General features: G+C 44.1%; 1 protein-coding gene across 3 annotated transcripts in view; it reads left to right on the top strand.

Moving 5' to 3' along the window:
- The window catches only part of PDZD2 (PDZ domain containing 2), a 138,348-nt gene that overhangs the window by 49,796 nt on the left and 66,944 nt on the right, over window positions 1-21,608 (top strand). For all 3 annotated transcript variants that reach the window (XM_071579877.1, XM_071579876.1, XM_071579875.1), the window contains exon 2: window positions 18,583-18,985. In XM_071579877.1, coding sequence (XP_071435978.1) covers window positions 18,583-18,985 — 403 coding nt within the window. The remainder of the gene's footprint in view (window positions 1-18,582; window positions 18,986-21,608) is intronic.

Raw genomic sequence — 21,608 nt, 5'->3', positions numbered from 1 at the left:
TCTGTCGTGGGGGCTGTGGCTGTGAGCTAGCAGCATGGTCCAGCTCTGAATATTGCTGGCGTGGGATAGCAGCCTTTTGGCATGGCATAGTTCAGCATTTTGTTGTTGAGATTTCTCCTTTTGTAACTGCTGGTCACGTTAGTGGTGAGAGAAATGCAGCTTTTGATAGAGGCAAAAGCAATTCTTATGTGCTAGGCAAGTTTTGAAATAGTTGTGTTTTCCCACGTTCTCTGGACTTTAGAGGTTGGCTGTGATTCCCCATTTCTTCCCTCCCATGGTCACATTTCTTGTTTTATGAATCAGGCATTGTTTTTATTACCTTCATTTAGTTACCAGAGAGGGTCTCCCTCTTTATTTTTTTTTCTTTTCCTTTAACTGCCTTTTCCCTAGTTGTAGTTTGACCTTACCACCTGCTTGGCAGTAAATATGATGTGTGAGCCTGAAAATAAAAGGGGACTGATTCTTTCTAGTCTGCTCTTGTACAGGCAGATTTTAGGCAACAGTAGGCATGGTGGATCTTCTGCCTGCAGTCTGTGTTTGCTGGTTTGCAGAGCTCTCCTGCCATCAGATTTGGGGAGGACAGAGCCATGTTGATCCGCAGCCTACCTATAATAGCTCTGCTCAGAGGATCTGGAGATGCTTAAGTCCTTCTCATTTTCCAAACACTGAAAACTTTGGTCTGAGTAAAACTGGCAGACACTCCACTAACACTTGACGTAGCATGCAGGATCTGAGTGTTTTCCCACTCATCACTTGGGAGCAGAGCTGGTTGTCAGGACCCTTTCAGAACTGCAGATGTACCTACATTTTTTTGTGTGACACCTTTGCAATCTGTCAGTCTCTGCACATCTTTGAGACCAGAGCACTTCACAGTGCCATACTTAGACCTTGCCTGCCCTCCTGTGAGGGGATTAAAGGTCAGTCCCGGTTACTGGGAGCTGTGGGTCCTGCTCCTAGTGCTCCTCAGATGGTGTCAAAGATGAAAGATGGAGCTGAATTTCAGGGATGCGGGTTGGGCGCAGTCCTGGCTGCTGTAGAATGGGGCACATCCAGAAGCTGGGCTTGCCTTCAGTGTCTCTAGGAGGAGATTCACAGCAAGTGTGTGGAGAGGCTATGGTTTTTCAGCTGTATACTTGCACTGCTTTGGTGTAAGAGATTAATACACTGTTAATGCTGTAAGGTCTTGATTTGTTTTATTTCACATTGAACTCATTAAGTGCTCTGTCATGCATATTTTTGACCAGTAGTGAGCACACCCTGTGATACGGGTGCCAAGGATGTGGCAGACATTGAGTAGTGTGTAAAAGGGTACAATGGGATGAGTGAGGAGACACTTGCTAGCTCTTAACTTCCACTCAGATTCTGCTGCAGGCTTCACTGCTTATTTGGGGATGAAATGCAGGGTCTCCTTGACACATGAGTCTGCAGGGGTGGTTGACCGTTCCTGGAGGTGTCATTAATGATATATAGCAAGTGTTCAGCTGCAGTCATAATTTCTTTAAGTCAGGACCTCCCTTTGAATCCTTTGTGACAGGATCAGTAAAGGTACAAAATAAACTAATAAACTTGAGTAATCATTAAGTCAGTAAATCTAGTAGGGATTTAGGGTCTGCCCTCCTTTCACTGAGTTTGAGTAATGATGATTGTATATGAGTTTAAACTGCCAAGTTTGGACTTGTATCCAGACTCCTACTTCAAGTATCATGTCCTGGCTTTTAGCTTCTGGTCCAGATCCAATACATTAGGATTAATATATGTATATTGGCAAAGGTAAATAGACCTTAAAATATGGTAAATACTAGTGAGATATTGGTTAACAGCTCTGTTTCATATATATGCATGGAGTTCTTGATTTTTAGATAAAATTTAATAAACTGGAGGAAGTGGCGGGCTTTTATGTGCAGCAAATGGCTTTTGTGACCCATTCTGGAGAGAGCTGAAAGGTTATGTTGGGGGTTGCTGGGCAGTACTGCCTTCTATTCAAAGAACTGACTTAGAAATGTACAGAAGAAAGATAAGACTATATTAATTAAGTTGAAACATGAAAGTGAAATGGCACAAAATATATAAATAAATTTGGCATGATAGCTGTTTTCTTTATAGGAGTTCAGCTGTTAGCTAAGTCAGATGACTGTTGCTTTGATGAAAGCGAATCTCTCCAGGTGGTCAATGGTCCTCAGTCACTCCAGGTTTTATGTCTTCTTTTTTTTAACTTCTCGGATGGTGAAAGTAATCCCTTTTGCAATCTGGATTTTGCCTGTGGCAACTGCTCTAGGGCATCATCTTTGAGCATGGTCGAAAGCTCATCGAATCAAAGAATATTGATCAAATAGTTGGCTTTGTGCTTTGGTTTTGTGTTCTCCTTGCTTGAACAAGCAGCTGCCTTGAACCCCAACATCTGCCAATGTATTTACAATTAGAGAGGGAGAGACCTTGTGTCTCTCTTCCTTTGCAAAAACCACTGAAAATGCTGGAGGATACTGAGGAGAAAAACATTTGGAGAGGGAGGGCTACCTTCTAAACCTGGAGTTAGTTTGGGATTTTCAAGGGCTGGAAGCAGCTGGAGAGCTGACAACATCTTCCTCTGCTGTTTGCCAGCATATTTCCACAGCATCCTTGCCAAAAACTTCCCCAAAGTGAGGGACTTCAGTCATAGTCACTACAAGAAAGGCTTTGTGAGTACAGTGGTGCCCCTTGTCCTCTCTTGCTTTCTGCTGTCACAGGCAACCTAGGCCAGCTCTGTTTTCAGGAACTTGTAGTGTCTTGCATGAAAAATGCAGTAACAGCAGTAAGCAGGGATATTCTGCTTGGTCAAATGAAACACAAGTTTGCAAACAGCATGATGAGATGACAGATCTAGTATTAGCTGGGACTTCGTGTTTTACTGCATGTAGTATGTGCATTTTATGTATGTTCAAGATAGGTGCAAACCCCAATAAAATAGAACAGATTTAGGTGAACTTTTGGGGTCTGATAGCTATTTTGATAAGTATAAAGGTTTGGATAAACATCTTGTTGGATTTTGAAGTATCCTGTAACTTTTATAAATACATATATTGTCGTTCTGTGTTAAATGCCAAGTCTTAACATCCTCTAGTACTTTGGGTTTAACAGGTATTCAGTTCAGCAATGAGACTTCAGATTTTGACCTGGCACCCCAACTTAGAGGTAACCAAAACCAGTTGCCCAGCACACTGCACGATTGTCATGTGTGTCTGTTTCTATATTTGATCAGTGTGAGAGCAAATATCCCAGCCAAAGAAAAATTGTTCCTGGGAGAGCAAGTGCTACAGTATTTCAGAGTAGGGACTGTAGTGGCTAATTCTAAGACTGCATGGAGCAGATGAAGCTGTTAATAGTGCCTTGGCATCAAGATAGCACCAAAGAAAAATGAGATAAACAACAGGTAGCCATCTTCTGGTTCTGGTATTTTTCTGGTTTTGTTTTTAAGACCTCAGTCCTAATACATAATGAGAAGGTAGTGTCGCCACTGTCATGGGAATGGGGTATGATAGCAACTAAAATGGATGTGGGTCTTTTTGTTTCTGAGGTGCATGTGGTTGCTGAAGTGTCTCTTCTTGTGCTCAGTAGCAGTTTGCTGAGATCCTCTGCTGCCTGTGACTTCCACAGGCACAGCGAATGGAGACTGTGTGTTTTGGCATTTCTCATCTGAGTAAATGCCAGCAAATAGGATCCACATATTGACTATGTCATTGAACACAAGGGCCTTGGCGTGGTGGTATGGTGTTCGATATTTCTGTCTTCAAAGAAGCTGATGTTATGCTAAATTGCTTTAATTTTGGCTGAGGGTAATGCAGGTGGGGCAATGGTGGACCCAAACCCCCTTTGTTGCAGAACTTTGGTATTTAGTGAGGAATAAGTGGAAGCTGGAAATCGCTGAGGCAGTTGTTGCTGTGATGGGTGTCAGGGCTGAGGGATGCTGTCCTGGCTGGTGGGGAGGAGAGTCTTGTGCCTCCCAGTGAAGCGTCTCTGAAAAAAAGCCCTGTGCACTTCTTGGCAAAGCTTTTTGAAGGGCTGTGAAGGAGCAGACATGGCTCTGAGCCATCACTGTGCTTTGGGAAGGAAATCCCAGTCTCTCAGGGCAGGCAGCAAAATGCCCATTGACTTTTGGGAAGGATGAGGGTTTGTCAGGGTGTTATTGCTAGAGATGGGGGCGGATGAGGACAGCCTTAGGACTGCTGTAGGGTTGCAGTGGTTGTTTTGAGAGGATTGAAAATAGCACTGCATTAAAATGCCCATGGCAGCATTGTTTGGCATACACATGTACTGTCTCAGCTTTGCATGTGGGCTGTCTTAATGCCCTTTCTGTGTTGCTAAAGGAGCAGAAATGTCCTGCCACAGGGATGTGATCCAGCTCCGTGCTTGTCCAACAGAGAAATCCTTGTTGCTAAACAAAAGGCTTTCTTAAGAAATATATAGATGCTCAGAGTCTGAATTTATGCTTTTCTCCATGGGATGAATCACTGAACTGGTTTTTAATAGAGCCCCTCTGGATTTATATGGCTGCTGCTCTGATTAAACTCTGACTGGGTGTGGGAAATAAGATTCAGTAGTTGTCGTGCTCTGCTGCTGTCCTGACACTTGCAGAGAGTTGCTGGTTAAAGTCTGTTCCTGGCTTTTTCTCTGCCGATATAAATATATTGAGGCATCCTCCTTTTGAGTTGCACTGGCTGCCTGCACATGTTGGTACTTGATATTTTTAGGCAAACATTGAATACCTGCTGTCTTGTTGGTTGCGTTTCATTTAATTGAATTCAGTCTTATGTGAGAACATGCTGACAAGTCCAATCAATACCGTCAGTGAAAGTGTAGCAAGAGAAGGGAAAGGAAATCAGCTATATGACATGTTATAAGCTAATAATGAAATAGTTGTGATGATTTATAATGTAATTTTTCGTTCCCCCTGCCCCCTGTCAGGGCTTGTTCTGTTTGGTTCCCCTCTTCCCCTCGTTCCGCCCCCCCCCCCCCCCCCCCCCCCCCCCTTCATCGTTGCTGCCAGGTTCTGCCCTGAAATTCAGAATTATGACTTGTAACACCTTTTGAGCAAGAGGTGGCAATTCCCTTGGGGAGGGAAGTGAGCTGGAAGAGCTGATGGAAGAGCTGAGTGCTGTGGGTGGGGCAGGTGGTGGAGGGAGGAGGAGAGGAGGGGGGATTGGGGTTCTAGGGAGCGGTGGCGGTGCTGAGCCCTCGGATGCATACTTGTTGGTCTCTGCTGTATGTAAACCTGCATGTAAAGTAGATAAATGGAAGTCAAAAGGGGAAAGGAAATTTTTGTTCCTGTGATGCTGTTGCCTTTGACATTTTTTCTTTTTTTTTAAGTAGCAAAGGCTTATCTGCCAAATAAACCTGCTCTGTAAGAAGCAGGGATGGGCAGGGACTCTTGGAATTAAAATTTGTGAGCCTTGCAGTCTGCTTCTCTGGGCTTTGCATATCTTGTGGGGTTTTGTAAACTTTGTTTTGCTTGACAGCCTGTCTGCATCTATGATAGCGGGTTTGCCTCTGGCTAGTGTGCCCTTTGCATTAAATTAAGCAATCTCCACTCCTCTGTCCTGTGAAAGTTGAGCTCAATACAGCTGTATGGCTCCTCCATAGTAGAGCAACTCTTTTTTTACTTTCTTTATTTTTAATGCAGCTTTTGTTTTTGTTTTGTTTTCTTGTATCTGTCTTCCATCCCCTTGTGCTGTCTGTCACTGTTGAATAATCAAACTCTTGATCTGCACATGGGCTAAAAATCATTATTGCTTTGAACTTACAAATGAATTAAGTGAATTCCCACATCCACTGCAGGAAAGGAAAATATTCAGTTTGAAATATAATTTGAAGCCTATAGGAAAATGCATCTGATGAAGTTTTTGCTAATTCTGTAGCTTCAGTACCAAAGCACCAGCTCTGTTATCATCAAGAGTATTGAGTGTAAGCTCTGTATTTTAATAGTAACTCCATATGGCTAATTAGTTTGGAGGCTCTTTGAAGAAGCTGATGTATTGACTAAATAAGCTCTTATTTTTCAAAGCAACTTAAGGCACTCTTAATTTACAGAGAGATAGTTGTAAAACTGCTTTTGGTTTGCATGCTAGGAGCCAGTGTGAAGTCTGAGTGTGCTTGCAGTGAAGTTTACTCCAACACTGTCTGCCAGGGTTGGTCTTAGTGTGCTCGAGGGAGGTTTCTGGGTCTTTGGCACAGTGGTGCAGCATAAATTTGTGCCACTGGGCTTGATGTGTCTAGGAGGAGGATGTCATGTAATGAATGCCTCTGCACCATTGAAATCAATGGGAGCGTTACTAGTCTCCTCTCTGTTTGCAGGCAGGTTGAATCCAATAATGAAGAGCAGCTTTGAGTTTCTAACCAGATGACATGGCTAATCCTAAGGCATGTATAAAGCAGCCATAGTTATTACGAGATTTGTGGCTTTGAAAGTTTGGATTCCCTTAGTGCAGTTTGTTAATGGCAAGGATTTGTGGTAAGTGAATAATAGATGAAAGTCATCAAAAGGCTTACAGGGGATTTCTTGTGACGTGCTGCTGGTCTGTCTCATGCCAGAGCTGGAGCTTTCTGGGTGAATCCTAAAATGTAAAAAGGCAAAAAAACCCCAAAAAAACCAAAAAGGAGGACAATCATTCCTTGTTTTTTGTCACTTTGGGAAATCAAGTTGATGGTGTGATGTATTGGGAACTACAGCCTCAGTGCAGAGTGATGTATGCTTAATTCCCCTAGCTCTGGCTTTCTCGTGTGCCAGCCTTGACAGCAAACAGACCCTTCACAGTGCCAGGGTCTGACAGCTGGAAGGGAAGGAATGCCCATAGCCATGTTCTCTTCTGCACTGCACTAAGTGAGCAGAGCTGATGCTGCGCCTCCTCACCATCTGGCACACTTGCAAGTCTTCTCAACAAAAATCAGGGAACCATATTATTTTCACTGGACTCCCAGGTGTGTTTTCACCTGCAATGCCTCTGTTACCACAGGAGCAAACATTTCCTGCAAGCCAGGAGCTGCTGGGCAGCAACCCTGATGGGCTCTGCAGTTCTGGGTGATGCCTCTTCTGTAGGACTGTGCCCTGGTTAATAAGGAGAGTGTCCAAGTGTTTGTGCTAGGAACATCCTCTCAGCCAGGGTGGTGTGCAGTGTTGCCTGCCCTTACCTGCTTCTGTGGTAGTAGATTTGGTCCTGACTGGTCACTAGGCTGATGTACCTGCGGTCTCCTTTTGGATGGCAGCATCAGTCCCAGCTCTGAGGCTGGATCAGGTTTGCAGGCAGCTCTTTCCTGAGTCCACAAGAAGCAGAAATCAATGAACAACACTCCCTGTTGCTACGGTGTGATGGAGATATGAGGCAGAAAAAAGTTGGGCAGAAAAGTTGTGGGGTGATACCCTGACACGGGATGGAGGGTGAGAACTTGCAATCTCCATTTAGGTTTTTTCCAATTTAAAAAAAGTGTATGTTTAACTCTGCTGTCATATCCCAAGTTAGATTGCACCTGTGTTATGTTTGGCAACATCTAATGAAGCTATAACTTGGGGCAAATCCTGATGAATTTTGGCTGCAGTAGCAGCTGAGGGAGGGTGTTTGATGCTGGGAAAAGCTGGTTATGCGAATAGATGCAGAAGGCAGAGTCCTGTCTGCTCTCCTGATGGTTAAAATAATGTTTGCTTTCAAGGATGCTGCTGGGAACTGTCCTAAGGCAATTTCTGGGATTGCAGTCCCTATCGTGGCCTGCCAGAGGGGTGCTCGTGTGTTTTGTAGCTGGCATAGTGGTTACAACAGTCTGCACAATCTGTATTAAATCCAGAAACTTCACTGTGTGCAAAGCGTGTGTTGGGAAGTTGAAATCATCCGCAAGCTTTAATCCATGGGTCGTTGGAGGAAGGCATGTCTGTCTTGCTTGTGTTGCAAAACCAAGTGAAAGTTAGGAAATGTTTATGGCTGCTGCCATGCATGTTCCTTAATTCTTCTTCCTTTTGGTCTCGTTCAAACTAACTGTGGTAAAAACAGAAAGTGAGGTTGTAATTAGAAGCTAGTTTATAATGTAGGCATCCAAGGAAGGAGGCAAACTCACAACAGACAGATGGGCACATGCATATCTGCCATTGCCCAATCCCTGCCTTTGCAGGCTGTTGTTAACAGAGTCCTGGCTGTAGTTCCTAAATTTACTTCAGTGCTGGGTTCTATGGATGTGCAGTGTCAGTAGAGGTGTCCTCCTGGGGGGCAGTTGTCACCCAAGGAGGAGTGATCATCTCCACATGTGTTGGGAACAGCCTCAGCAAGCTGATGGTTGCTCTTGTTTTGCTGGTGATCTGCTTTCTCCTCGTGGTTCTGAGCATCTGTTAGTGAAGTGCCTGAATTCAAAGCTGTGCATTTGCCTGGGCAAAAGTAACTTCGGCACCGTCAACTGGGGAGCTCAGATGGGAAATGTTTATTCTTGTGGCAAATAGTAATACTGAATGAGCACCAGCAGTTTGCTTGTGCTAGAGAGGGTGAGTCCTTTATTCTGGCCAAATGACAGGAATGTCAAAGACATATTTAGGCAGTAGGAGAGAGGAAGGGTTTGGTGTGACTGGCGGAAACTCTTGAGCAAGAGATGGTGCTTTGTGCAGGGTTATTATGGTTAGAAACCTGTCACAGCATGCAGAGGAAGCACGGTTCAGCAAGCCCATAGTCAGAGACGAAAGCAGTTCATCCCTGGGATTTATTATACGCCCAGCCTGTCCTCACTGCTGAGAACAAAACAGTGATGTTAAATAGCTAAATAAACCTCCTGTCCCTGCAGGCAATGGCCTAAAAAGCCAAAATTATTCTTTGTGAGAGTGGGTGCAAGTGAAACGAGACACTGACAGGCCTCATGGAGAGGGCTGAGTCTGAACAGCCTGTGAGCACATTGGTGGGTGACAGTGCCACCTGGGCTTACTAAGTTTCTCGCCACTCGTGGAAAACTCACTCCTTTCTCCTTTTTCCTCAGGCCTTCTACAGCCTGGAATCCATCCTGAAGTCACAAAAAGTAATGTACATGGGGATGCTTTTGTGGGAATTCAGGCTCTTTGTGTCCTTTTTCTTGCACTCGTCAGGTCATACTTTCAGACTTTTCTCCTCCAACAGACAGTTAGATTTTCTATTCTGAAATTACTCATCTCAAATACATGTTTCTGGCTTTGTGAGCTTCATGGTCAAATCACAGGATCTGAGGATGCTGAATGCAGGCATTGCTCCCCTTGGAAAGGAAGAAGCAGCTGATGGAAGTAGCTACCATTTTCGGTATTAGGAAGAATCTTGGAAAATGCTCAAAACAGAGTGGTCTTTTGAAAGCAAGTAGCCCTTGCTGCTAAAATTGGGCCTCTGAAATAAATCTGAGAGCCATGAATGTGTTTCTTCCGTATCTGCCCCCCAGCAATTGCAGTTATTTGAAGCCTGGCCTCTCTCTGTTAATAGGGCTCCTCTCAGGAGCTCAAGTAAGCCTGCGAAGGCATTGGAAATAAGTCTCTTCTAACGCAGAATACTGCTTCCTGCTGTAAAATAGACTTGATTAAATTTTCTGCCTCTCATTTTCATCGCTTGCAGACATCCAAACCTTCACTTTTCAGTGGAAAGAGGTACACTGGGAATTTCAACTAATGTTAAAACCTAAAGAATGTGATTTGCCCAAACAGTGTTGCAGAGATTATTATTTTGTTTTGTTTAGTTTGTTGGGTTTTTTCCCCCATTTAAAATACAATGAATTGTAAAACTGCTGCTGGAGTAAAAGCTATTTCAGTGAAATGTGTTTGTTCTTCTCTCGTTTGGACACTTGTGATAATTTCCGCATAGGGAAAAATAGGCAGGTTTATTCTAAAGGGGTGATCTTGCTGCCCAGGAACAGCCTGTGCCTGCCACTAAGCACTTCCTGTGCACTGACTGTGGGCAGATCCAGCCCCTGTGGGCTTGCAGCCCTCCCACCAGTAAGTTTGGCGTCAGAGGGTTGTCATGTTCACAAAGGCTTTTTTTTTGTGGTGTGCTCCCTGGCTGCCCTGTCTGTGCAAAAATCCTGGATTATGGTAAAGAATATCTCCCATGCTGAATTTCTCATTCAATTTTGAGTACAAACCATTTCTCTCCGGTAAAATCTACTCCTGGCTGTCACCGCTGCCTGGTGTGATTTGAAACCGGGGGTAGAATTAGATAAAAGACTTGGAGAGAGGAAGAGGAAAGGATGTGAGCTGGATGCTTAGAAAGAAATTGTTTTAAAGGGGTGATCCTAAAATAGCATGGAGGAAAGGCGGAGGGCCCTGGAAATAGGGTGGTGAGGTGTGAAACACAGTGACAAGATTTGAATACTCAGGGTGAAGTGGCAACAGCATTACACACTGAATGTACTTTGTACATGTGTCACACATGGATGGCTTTTGACCTTCCTTCATGCAAGGCACATGTGCTTTACAGCTGAGTGATTTATTTTGGACAATGCCCTCAGCACATGGGGAGATTCTTGGGGTTGTCTTGTGCCGGGCCAGGAGCTGTACTCAGGAATCCTTGTGGGTCCCTTGCAGCTCAGGATGTTCTATGGTTGTATTTCTTATTTTGCAGATGTGAACTTGTTTGAACTTGCAATTGTGGGGTGAGTCTTATAACTTGGGAGGAACACTGTGGAGAAGTAAAGTTGCTGCCATGCAAATCCGGAGATTTTCAGAAAGATAGCGTTCAGTGCAAACAAATTCATAATAAAACTAAAATGTTTGTTTTTCCGTATTTTCTCAGTGTGAAAGTCAAAGCTCTAGCCCCTCTTCATTCACATTTGAGATTTGCTGCACAGTCCAGAGGTACCACTTTAAAAAAAGCTAAACATCTGAACTAATGATAACAAGCTTCATCTCTGCAATTACCAGCAGCAGTGAAAACACTTTGAGCACTGCTCTCTAACTTACAGCAACTACTGCAGAAAAGTAATCGGGAATTTATTTGTATTCCCCTGTGTGTGCTGGGCATGCCCACAAATCAGATCTTGTCTGGCTGGGTTCTTGTACTTCTTGTGAGGCAGAAAGTCATTTGTGGATGAAACAGATATGACTGGTCTTTGCAAACTTTCTTCAGATGAATACACTGGCAAACACTCTCGTTAAGGGCACGGGGCAGTTACTCCATGTCTGCATTAGGGTGACATGCAAAGGGGAGAATGAAACTGTTCAGGTGACACCTGACCTCCACTTTGGTTATTTTGGAGGAGTTACTTTGAGTTATCTCTAGTGCATTTCCGGGGAGTGAATGCTGATGGACATTCAGCTGGAGCATATGGCACAGCAACCAGGATGCGTTGAGTGTACTCGTGGTACGCACCTGCCACTTGAACATCATTGAGAAGAACATCCAAGTGGGGGCTTGGAGCCTGCTCAAGCCTGGAAACCAAAACAACATAGCAGGGAAAATGAAATTAATTTCAGAGCTGTGCTTTTAATTTGTATTACAGTGGTAACCTAGACCCTGTTGATCGTGGCGGTCTTCAGGTGTTTGTTCTGTGAGAGGAGAGAGGGATCAGTGTGGCTCTTCATATTCTTCATCCATATGCAGCATGTTTTGGAGGTCCCTGCTCTGCCTGTTGCTCTCACAAAGCCATGGACATACTTCTGAAGCATCTCAACATCATGCAAGGCAGAAGTGTGTGGGTTTCATGCTGTGCCAGTATAATTTAAATGATCCAGCTTGTTTTCTTTCCACACCTGTGATGAGGATGTGATTCAGCTGGGCTTCGTTGTCTGTGGCAAGAGTTCCTATCCTTCAGGTTTTAGAAACAGGAGGTAGGAATGCCATTCAGACGAAGCCAGACGGTACTTTTGTCTGCACTATGTGTGCAACTCCCATCCCTTGGGCTGCAGCCGCACGCGTCTCCAGCCCTACACAGGTGGGGACTGTTGGTGGGAGCAGAAATGTGGTCCCCTGCCACCACCAGTCTTCTCCTGTCCCTGCCTCTGCATGGCTGTGACCAGAGCAGAGCACCGGGGTGTATTTTAAATCCCCATCTGGAGGTCTGAGTTGTTGAAAGTTTGCTGTGCTTAGGTTAGTTTAAAACTGGATTGGTTCCTTCACTGGGTTCATTTGTACTGTTGTCCTTAGGACTGTGCCAGCACCTGAGCAGTCGGGATATGGGGTGTGGGAGGAAAGAGCTGTGGTGTTGTTTGGTGTAGGCTGATCCCAGATGTAAGGTGATAGTGAAACTGCAATACTTAAAGCCAGTGGCTTCACCACCTCAGACCTTGCAGCAGCTCTGTGGGATGCCATGTTGTTGGCCCTGTTTTTTCATGGAAAGACTTGCCTGGAGTGCTGTCAGGGATTTGTAGTGCAGGAAGGGGAAAGGAATTCAGTCTTCCCAAATTCAAAGCCACATCATTGCACTGATACCAGATAGAGTGAGGTGTCTCACCAGGCTTTGTCATGTGGCTGTGTTGCAAGGCTAAGCTGAATGTTACCTTCCAGCAAGAGCTGCAGGCAGGCATAGAGTCCATTAAAGCACAGCAGCAATCCTTCCTCCACTCCCTTTTCACCCCCCTTAGAGTCTGGAATTTATTGATGGCCAAAGAAGTCTTGACAAGACTTCCTGCCAGCCTTACCAAATATTCCATGAAATTTAACTTTCAAAGTTGGTTTTTCCTTCAGAATTTCAGTAAGTCTAATTGCATTCTTTGTTATAAATTTAACAGTGAAAAACATGCTATAGACAAAAATTGGTTTTCTCGAAAGCCACCAATTTGGCTATCCCCAGAAAAATCGGATATGGCACAGAGAACCAGCCTCTGTCAGACTTTGGGAGTTGCTGCTTAACCTTAGTTACAAGCTGAAGGCTGAGCATTGCTTGTCCTCGAAAGGCAGACAGGAGCACCTTTTTTTGTATCCTGAGCTCTTTGAATGCATTCCCTGGGTGTTATTACTCTCTCAGCTCTGTGACTGACTTTTCCTTTGCCCTTTCTGCCTTTCCTCTTGTTTATTGAGGGAGGCAGAGAACATTGTGTCCCTTGTGTGTGCCATTGCCTGCAGAGCCCGGGGCAGGAAAGGGCTTTGTGATGAGATATTGGATCAAGCTCATTCCTGGCATGCTGCAGCTCTGTGCCCACAGAGTATGTTGAAGTAGCATCCAGGTTTACCACCACCACTGCTTTCTGCTAAGATAGATTATGCCTGGAGAGCTTAGTCCTCTGAGGAGGCAGATGAGAGAGCTAGTCATGGGGTGTCCCTGCAGCCCTGAGGAGGTGGAACCTCTTGTAAGCTTGATGCAACAAGGTTTTCCCAGCTCAGTGTTTTCCTTTGCCTCTGTTAAGGTAAACTTGAATCCTGCCTGAAGATTTGTCAGTCTGTGGGAAGTACCCGTTGGTGCTTGCCGAAATTTGTGTTCAGTGGTATGGGTGTTCTTGCACAGTGATGGCAGTGAGGTGAGGGTTTCATGAGGATCCACATGCCCTTCCATCAGTCACTATCTGTTAGTCATTAATGTTCCCTGCCTTACCTGAAAAGCAAGTTAGCTCATTTGCCAGTGCCATGGAGAAATGGTTTGTTAAGTTTATCTTTTAAAATCCCCCTTGAGACTGGAGGTTTCAGCTCTGCACGGATCAGCACTGCCCTTCATCTTTCCAGCCTAAAGATTGAGTTTCAAGACATTTTACCATGCCAAAGTCTTTCAGAAAAGAGCATAAAAATAAGTGGTCTGTCTGTCCTGTGAAGGACATTACTGGTCTTGGGGGGGGGGGTAGGCAGGTGCTCTGAAAGTGGTTGTCTCGACTGAGGTTTCTGCTCCATGCCTTGGTAAGCTGCACAATGGGCTGGCTGGCGAGATGTCAGTGATGCTCTCTGTGTATCGTTTCCAAAGCATTTTCTGTTCTATCAGGATGAAGGGTTCTGGAGAAATGCTAAATAGTATTATTAGTGTAAAATAAACATACTTCAATATTTCTGACCCTAAAGTGGATCCAGATGCTTTCTTACCACTGCTGGATCTGTTTTGGTTTTTCCATGGCTCAGTGTGGCTGTCTGCATTTGTTCAACTGAGATAGGATATGACAGAGAACTTCTCACAGCATGCTCTTGTCAAGTCTGTAAACCTTTATATCTATACATGCATACACTCATATATATATGTATATATAAGAATGAAAAAATTACTGTCTTAGTCTAAGAAACCATTTCCGAGTCTGACACTTCACACACTTGCCAAGAAACTTGGAATAAACTCAGTGAGTTTATCAGTTTTTATGATCACAGCAGTCAGTTCAGCTGTGTAGGGGAGAAATGAGATTTGGATGAATAACTCAAAATAGCCTCTGAAAGAGGTGAATGTGTCCCTCTCTTTATAGCTCTGATACAGAAAGAGTATTAAACACCCCTTGATATCAGCCACTGGTTGCATTTTCCAACCTGTGGTTGAGCTTTGCAAGAGGTAACTTTCTGGCTCCGTTTCAAGTGTAAAACAATTTTCCCCTGGTTTTAAGGATTATTAACATTTTCATGGTTTCTCTCCTACAGAGAAGAACAAGTCTTTCCCACTGCTTAAGGGTTACATTTTATATGGGTTGGGGTTTTACCAGCACTGGTGCCAGGATGAGATCAAAGCAGCAGGAGCAGCTGGGTGGTCTTTCCTTCTGAGCATGTCAGTGGGAAATGTTTCCAAGCCAGTATTTCAGTGATTTTTTTTTTTTAGGTCCTGGCTGGGGAGATGATGCCACAGCATCTGAGGGACCTCCCAGCTGTGCAATGGGACTTGGTACTACCTTGCAAAGAATGGCAAATACAGAAAGTGGGGATGAATGTTTTGCTGGTAAAATGCTTTGTTTTGGTAACTGATACTGATAGATGTATGACCAGCTGGTAAAATCTCTTGTGTTTTTAAAATCAGTGATAATGGGATTTGTTATCTGTCATGATTTGGTGGCAGTTGGAGTCACTGCCCAAGATTTCCTAGCTGGTGTTTGAGATTCAAGGCTTTCATCAAATCCTACTTCATCCCCCGCAAATCAAAGTGAGAATTAGTATGTTTTAGAGTCTTAGTTTTCAATAAATTTGGATCAATCAAAGCTGAATTAGGGATGTATTTGCTCCATGCACACCTCCATCCAAGCTGAAGTCTGTGTTCAAACTAAGCAGCAGCTGGGAGGTTGCAGCTGGTTCCCCACATCTGTGCCGAGAGCCGCTGCATGTGCTCATCAGCCCTCATCCTGCCCTGCCTGAGACACTATTGGTGTATTGATTGCTAAAATCTCTGTGAGTGCTCTGCAGGGACCAGATCTAAAAAAACTGGCTTGTCTGCATTATCCACATTAAACCCCTTGAGAAGGGGAATTTGGGGTCCTGTCTGTCTTTTTGCAGTTTTCTGCAATCCAGAGACTGTATAATAATTCCATTTTATCGAATCCATCCCACTACTCCTTTCTGGCATGAGATGCTCGTGAATTGATAGAAAGCAATTAAAAATCTGAAAGTTCTCACTCATTTAATACAACCTTACTTGTATTTTGTCTGGTGTTGGGAGCTTGCTGTACTTCCCTGGGGTTTTATGGCTTCTTACTTAAACAGGAGGGAAAATGAAGCCAGCTAAGTAAGTGGTGTGTGCTTAGCAGAACTTACAGGTGGCTAAGGCTCTTTGGTTATCAGTCCTATCTTGGAATGGCAGTAGAATAAATGACCACAAATTCTTGGTCTATTATTTTCTTATCTTGTCTCCTATCTCATCATACGAGTTCCATGTTGTATCAGTGCTGGTTTTAATGGTGTTCAGTTTAAAACAAACTCTTGACATAATAATGCTACTTACTGCATCGTTGGTCCCAGCAGGACCTATCCAGTCTGGAAATACGTGACATGATCTGGTGTATGTAATGCCTTGCTGGCATGCAAAGGTAATTGCTCACTGACCTAGAGAAGACTTTTTTCTTTTCATTTTTTTTCATGAAAACTGATTGTGTGCTTTGAACTGTTGAAAAGTACTCAAGAAGACATAAACCCATGAGTTACTACAGGCTGCAGGCCTGGAACATGCGGGCCATCTCAACATATGGAGTAAATCAGCACAGCTCTGCTGACTTCAGTGCAGCTGCATCTATTTCTGCTTGCTGTAAACCTGGTTGTGTATGAAGAGTGGATAGATAAAAACCTCCCTCTTTTCTTCGCTTTTCATAGCTTTACACTTCATGAACAGAATAAATGTACCACTAGTGGAGGTGATACAGTAAATTATTTTTGCCTCTACAGAATTACTTTATTTGGACATATGCTAAGTTCCCTCTTGTTCCTCTAACTTCCTAAATCAAGTAGGTGATTAATACATACACTTCGTTACTGGCAGTAGAAAATACATCAGTGATTAGTTCAGAGATCAGTGTTTCAAAAACTTTACATACATGCACCTGCACAGGAACAAGTCAGGCAGACATGACTGCATGAAGACAGGGTGGGCAGCATTCATGTAAGCCACAGGACTATGGGAAGAGGAGCTACTTTCCTGTTTCCATGTGCCAGAAGAAGCAGTGCTATCAGCCTTATGTGTGATGGATCAGAGTGCAGTGGTATTGCTGCAAGCAAAAGTCATGAATTTTAATCAACTTTACTTACTGCCTTGAAATTTGAGTTGAAAGATAAATGTGAAAACGAGGCAACCCATATTGTTTCTGGAATCGAGTTGCCCCTTTTCTGTTGATTAAGAGAATTTTTCTTCTAACTTGATAGTCAAAAATACTTCCATCTTAGTTCTGGATTTTTTTTTGAGGCTAACCCTTTAGTTCCTGCCGGTCTAATGTGTCTCCTGGAGCCAAGTGTCATCTCATGGCCACCCAGACAGCTGACATTGGCTGCCGAGACTTCTCAACCAGAGGGGCTTTTTGGCTGTCTGCTTTCTGCTGTTTTGAAAAAGATGGCTTGGGGGCTTTACTTAAATATTCTTAATGTCTGGGGGGGGGGGAAAAAAAGAAGAATTGCCTGGTGAAAACAGAATGGACTGACCAGGGTGTTGCACTTCGGTTTATATTCATTGGGGAACTTCTGCAAAGCCAACATACTTGTCCGTCCCTTCTATTGCTCCAGGGGTGCTTTTAAGGTTATTTAGTTACAGTATAGGGAAGAAGTGGAGTGAAAATACCAGCTCCTCTGGACAGAAACACACACCCGTGGTGTTCTTTTCAGCCACTGCCAGACTGGTCTGGATTACTGTAGTAGTTGAAAGAGCTTTCCTCACTCCTCCTTGCAGGAGTTTGCTTCAGGGGTTATCATAGCTGCTTTTCCTGTTTTGCCATTTAGTCACCTCTGTGCAGGATTAAGTTTGAAGGGTTTTATTTGAGGCCAAACAACTTTTAAGAAAAGGAAGGGGAAAATCAGCCTATAAGCAGGAAAGAGGGGAAAATACTGGTGGCAGACTCTTGGGTTGTTCCTCCTCTCTCAAGCACAAATGCTGTGTTACTTTCTCTTAGAATCCTCTGTGGTGCAACTCCACACCTAGTTTCTCATCTCGTCTAAAATCTGTAGATTCAGCAACTGCTCTGTATTAGTGAAGAGTTCACTGCAGCTGCAGCAGATGCTTATTTGATGCTCTGGGAAATTCCTGCTGCCTTCACTAGTGAGAAAGGCATTGTATTTTTGGGGCCTAAATTGGTGTGAAAGGGCACATAGAAACCTGCTAAGTACAAATTCCAGCTTGTTTGTACTCTCAGTTGGTTACACCCTTGGCTCAGAACCCAAATATTTCAAGAATTGGGTTGAGGTATATCCTTTCCCAAAAGAGGCATGATGTTAGATTCCCCTTTTGCATCACTGTGTGCAGTTTCTGTAAGGTCACAGAAGGTTTGCTTGAAGCAGAAATGTTAATTCCTTCAAGACACATCCAGAGACTTCATGAGGGAAGATGATGCTTTCCCCTGGTAGGAGAAGCTGGAGGCTGCTCCTTGCATAGCTGAGATGACTTGGCCCTTCCTTTGATTGGAATATGCTTGCTTGAAGGAAACTGGCCTGATTTCCATGTCCGTTTACAGCAGCTGGGATGTCTTGATGCCATATTTTGCTGTACTGGGGCCATTGGTGCTGTGCCTGCTTACCCCAGTGGCTGATTTTTTTATTTTCCCCGAGGCCCTCAAACCATGTATGTATGCTGAAGCAGATTAGTTTCACTAAGAAGGCTTATTTCAGATGCAAATGCTCTATGGGCTGCTGTACAAATGAAGCCTGCCTGATTTTCAATTTTTTAAAAACTGTTTATTTTATTACTTCACTGGAAACCCTCTTTGTTTTGCTTGCTTCACCTTTTCACGTTGCTGTGGTGGAGGTATGCAAGTCGGGGTGGTGGGAACACCTTTGGTGGCATTTACCAGCTGTCATGTTACGCTGTGGTGGGATCACCCTGGATGGCTGGTAGGGCTATTACTCCTGATATGATTCATGGAATTTTCCTCCAATACTGAAGAAAGTGAGCATTTGCCAATTCCTCAAGGTATCATAATATATCCACACATCAGGTAATCAGCTGCGAGAAGTGGTGCACAAACATCATGGGGTACAGAATGCTGAGGTGCCAGGACAGGATGTGGGCACTGTGGAGCGAGTAATTAGTGATCTTGACACATCCCTTTCCTTGCAGTTACCTGGCCGAGCAGTGCTGGAATGGCGGCTTCGTCTACCTGATCATGTTGCGCCGCATCAAGCGCAAAGCCCCTCTTCCTCCCTCCAATGGCAACAACAGCAACAGCTGTGAACCCAAAGCCAAGCCCAGCCCTGAGCCCAGCGACAGAGCTGCTCAGAATGGGAAAAGGACCAGGAAGTTTGGGGTCATCACCAGAACACCGGGCAGCAAGGACAGCAAGGAAAAGCTGGGCTCAGAACACAGGAATGGGCACTGCACCCCGATGGAGGTGGAGGTTCCTCAGCCAGAGACCTCTGAAGCAGAAAGCAATGGGGAAGAGCAGCACCAAGGCACCGGGGGATTGTACCGGTGCCAGCTGTCTGATGGTGGCATGCCAGACATTGGGGACCAGTCTGCCCAGGTATGTTGGCATTGGATTTTCTAGAGAGGGAAGAACATCAGGCATGCAAGTGAATTTAAGTGGATTTCTCAAGCACTTTCCCTAGTTTCAGTGTTGTGTCCTTGGGCTGATCCTCCAGGGGACAAGACAAGATGTCAGGGCACCAGGCTTTGGGATGTGGTTCGAAACAGAGGGGCAGCAGCAGGATTGGAGAGTTAAATAATAATTGTCAGAAACCTCTGTCATACTCCATCTGTGATGGAGGGTAAGGTCCTTTTGGCTCTGACCTGCCAGGATTGGCCTCAGGATTTCTTTTCTTGAGACAGCTGGTCAGCCTATGACACTGGGGCAGGAGATGTCAGTGGAAGATGGTAATTTTGTCCACTGGGGCTTCGTATTTAGCTCTGCCTTGGACTTGATGTCACCTTATAGCTCATGTTACCATTGGAATTGAAGCTTCCCTTTTTGCTGCACCAGACCATGCTGTATGTATTTGTGTTACGAAATTTGTTTGGCCAGTGTTTAGGAACCATATGGAAGTAATTGCAGTTTTTTCTCAGAGTTGATGAGATAGATGATTTGTTAATGTTTGGGACGACAGTGGGATTGGGGCCTTCACTGCTTCACTCTTTGTCCTATTGGAGATCTTGGGGTTTGTTGCCTGCCTAGAATTGCAGTGTTACTGGATGAAGAAAATTAAACTGAGTCTTGATCAAGTTTCAGTATGCATCTATCACCAGAAGTCCCATCTGCCAGTCTTTCCAGAGGCACTGATAGTATAAACAGATGAATCCTACTTTGTTGGGCTTGGGGCTGGCTGCAGCAGCTGGTTTTAGTTTTAAGACTTCAAAGCTGGTAACAAAGCAGTATGCATGGACATCTCATCACTAAATTCTGTTGAGAAAAGCCTGGGTTTAAACATGTCCTCTGAATTAATGGTCCTCAGCACTGCTGAAGGGTCGTGGTGACGGTAGTTGTGAACTTAGAGTAATTTAATTTAAAGGACGTTGGTAGGAACTAAAAGCAGTTTAAAAAACCTCTGGTTTTAAGGAAATGTAATTGCAAAAGTTTGCTCTTCACATCAGTGAGACACTTCAGATTATATGGTGAAACAGAAAAGGTAGGGTGTTCATGTACTGTTCTTGCAATCCTTAATGTTGTAGCCTTTCTGAAAGAAAACATAAAAGCTTAAAAATAAATAAATGAATCATTCGGGATTTTGAAAAATCTGGCCCATATTAAAACTTCCTGAATCTGTTCTGAAGATGTCTAATTAAACACATATTATAAATGAAGATGATCAGGCTTTTTTTTTTCAAGTGGAAAGCCAAAAATACATATATGTAAAAAGAAACTCTTCATCCAGAGCCATCTAATGCTAATGCTACCTTGATGGTTTGCGTTATTTTGGTCTGAAGAGTAAATTGTTAAATTCAGAACATGTATGTATCAATGTGAGCAATAAATACATTTTTAATGCAAAACAAATACAAGATGGCTTTGTAAAACATAAAAACATAGTTGAAGGACTGGAAAAATTTAAAAGCTATAATCTGTTCAGCTGTGGCGTACTGGTTATGGAGCCTGTTGGGAGGCACAGTCATTTAGTAAAATTGCTTCTCTCTTTTTTAATCCCCCCCCCCTTTAATATTTTGCTTAAAAATGTGACCTCCATCTGTGTCAGTACTAATTACATTTTCCTGACATCTAAGTGAAGAGAAATGTGAATAGTTGGAGCCTGAATAGCACACTTTGATCATCCTTTGCTTTTTAAAGACCAGGGGGCCTTACAGAATCCTATGGCTTTAGGATCTTTGGGGTTGCTGCCATCAGAGTAATAGTGGCTTAAATCAATTTCTTAATAAGTATTGAATAGGCACAGTGAATAAAATTTTCAAAATTATTTCCATCTTGTTAAAAGAAAAAAAAGAGGCAGGGAATAAAGGCACTTGGGAGCCTCAAATCTCACTTCCAGCTCTATTTTCAAAGCGTGACCTGACACTCAGGCATATGAGATCCAGTCCTGTCAGGAGCCTTTTGAAAACGGCATCCAGGATGTCATGTCAGAAGTTGCAGCCTCCTTCCAGGCTTCAAGGCATGAGCCAAACCTTTCATAGCCGCAGGATGAGTTATCTCCTCCCGTGCAGGGACAGGGTGCATTGGCAGGGCACTCTCTCCATGGGGAAAACAGCTCCATCCCCACTGCCTGCCCCACGCTCACCATCTCCTCCACAGGTTGACTAATTCAATATCCAGGGCTGTCAGCCCTGCGTCTTTGGGGAGCACTATATTCATTTCAAGGGGAGTAGAGCCAGCCTGTGGGGGACTGGAAGGCAGCTGCAGGTGGAAGCAAAAGGTTCAAGAAGCCACTCAGAGACCAGCGTGGATGTGGGAGGATGTGTCTAGTCCTTGCCACTGCTCCTTTTCCCTGTCCCACCCCAGGAGGCAGATCAGAGCATTACTGAAACTGAAATACGGAGTCCAGGAAAATACCTTTTTTCTCCCTGTAAAAGTTAGTTTAAAATTGTAACCAAAAGAGGAACAAAGAGAGATTGGGTTAAATCTGCATGCCTTCAGCCACTACTGTGCTGATCCCAGTGGCTAGCTTATGGCTAGTACCTCGGGGATGTTTTGCTACGAGTGA

Source organism: Pithys albifrons, chromosome Z (genome assembly GCF_047495875.1).
Source record: "Pithys albifrons albifrons isolate INPA30051 chromosome Z, PitAlb_v1, whole genome shotgun sequence".
NCBI classification, from domain to species: Eukaryota; Metazoa; Chordata; class Aves; order Passeriformes; family Thamnophilidae; genus Pithys; species Pithys albifrons.
The sequence above is the reverse complement of the archived record's forward strand: the minus strand, read 5'-3'. Positions and strand labels throughout refer to the sequence as shown.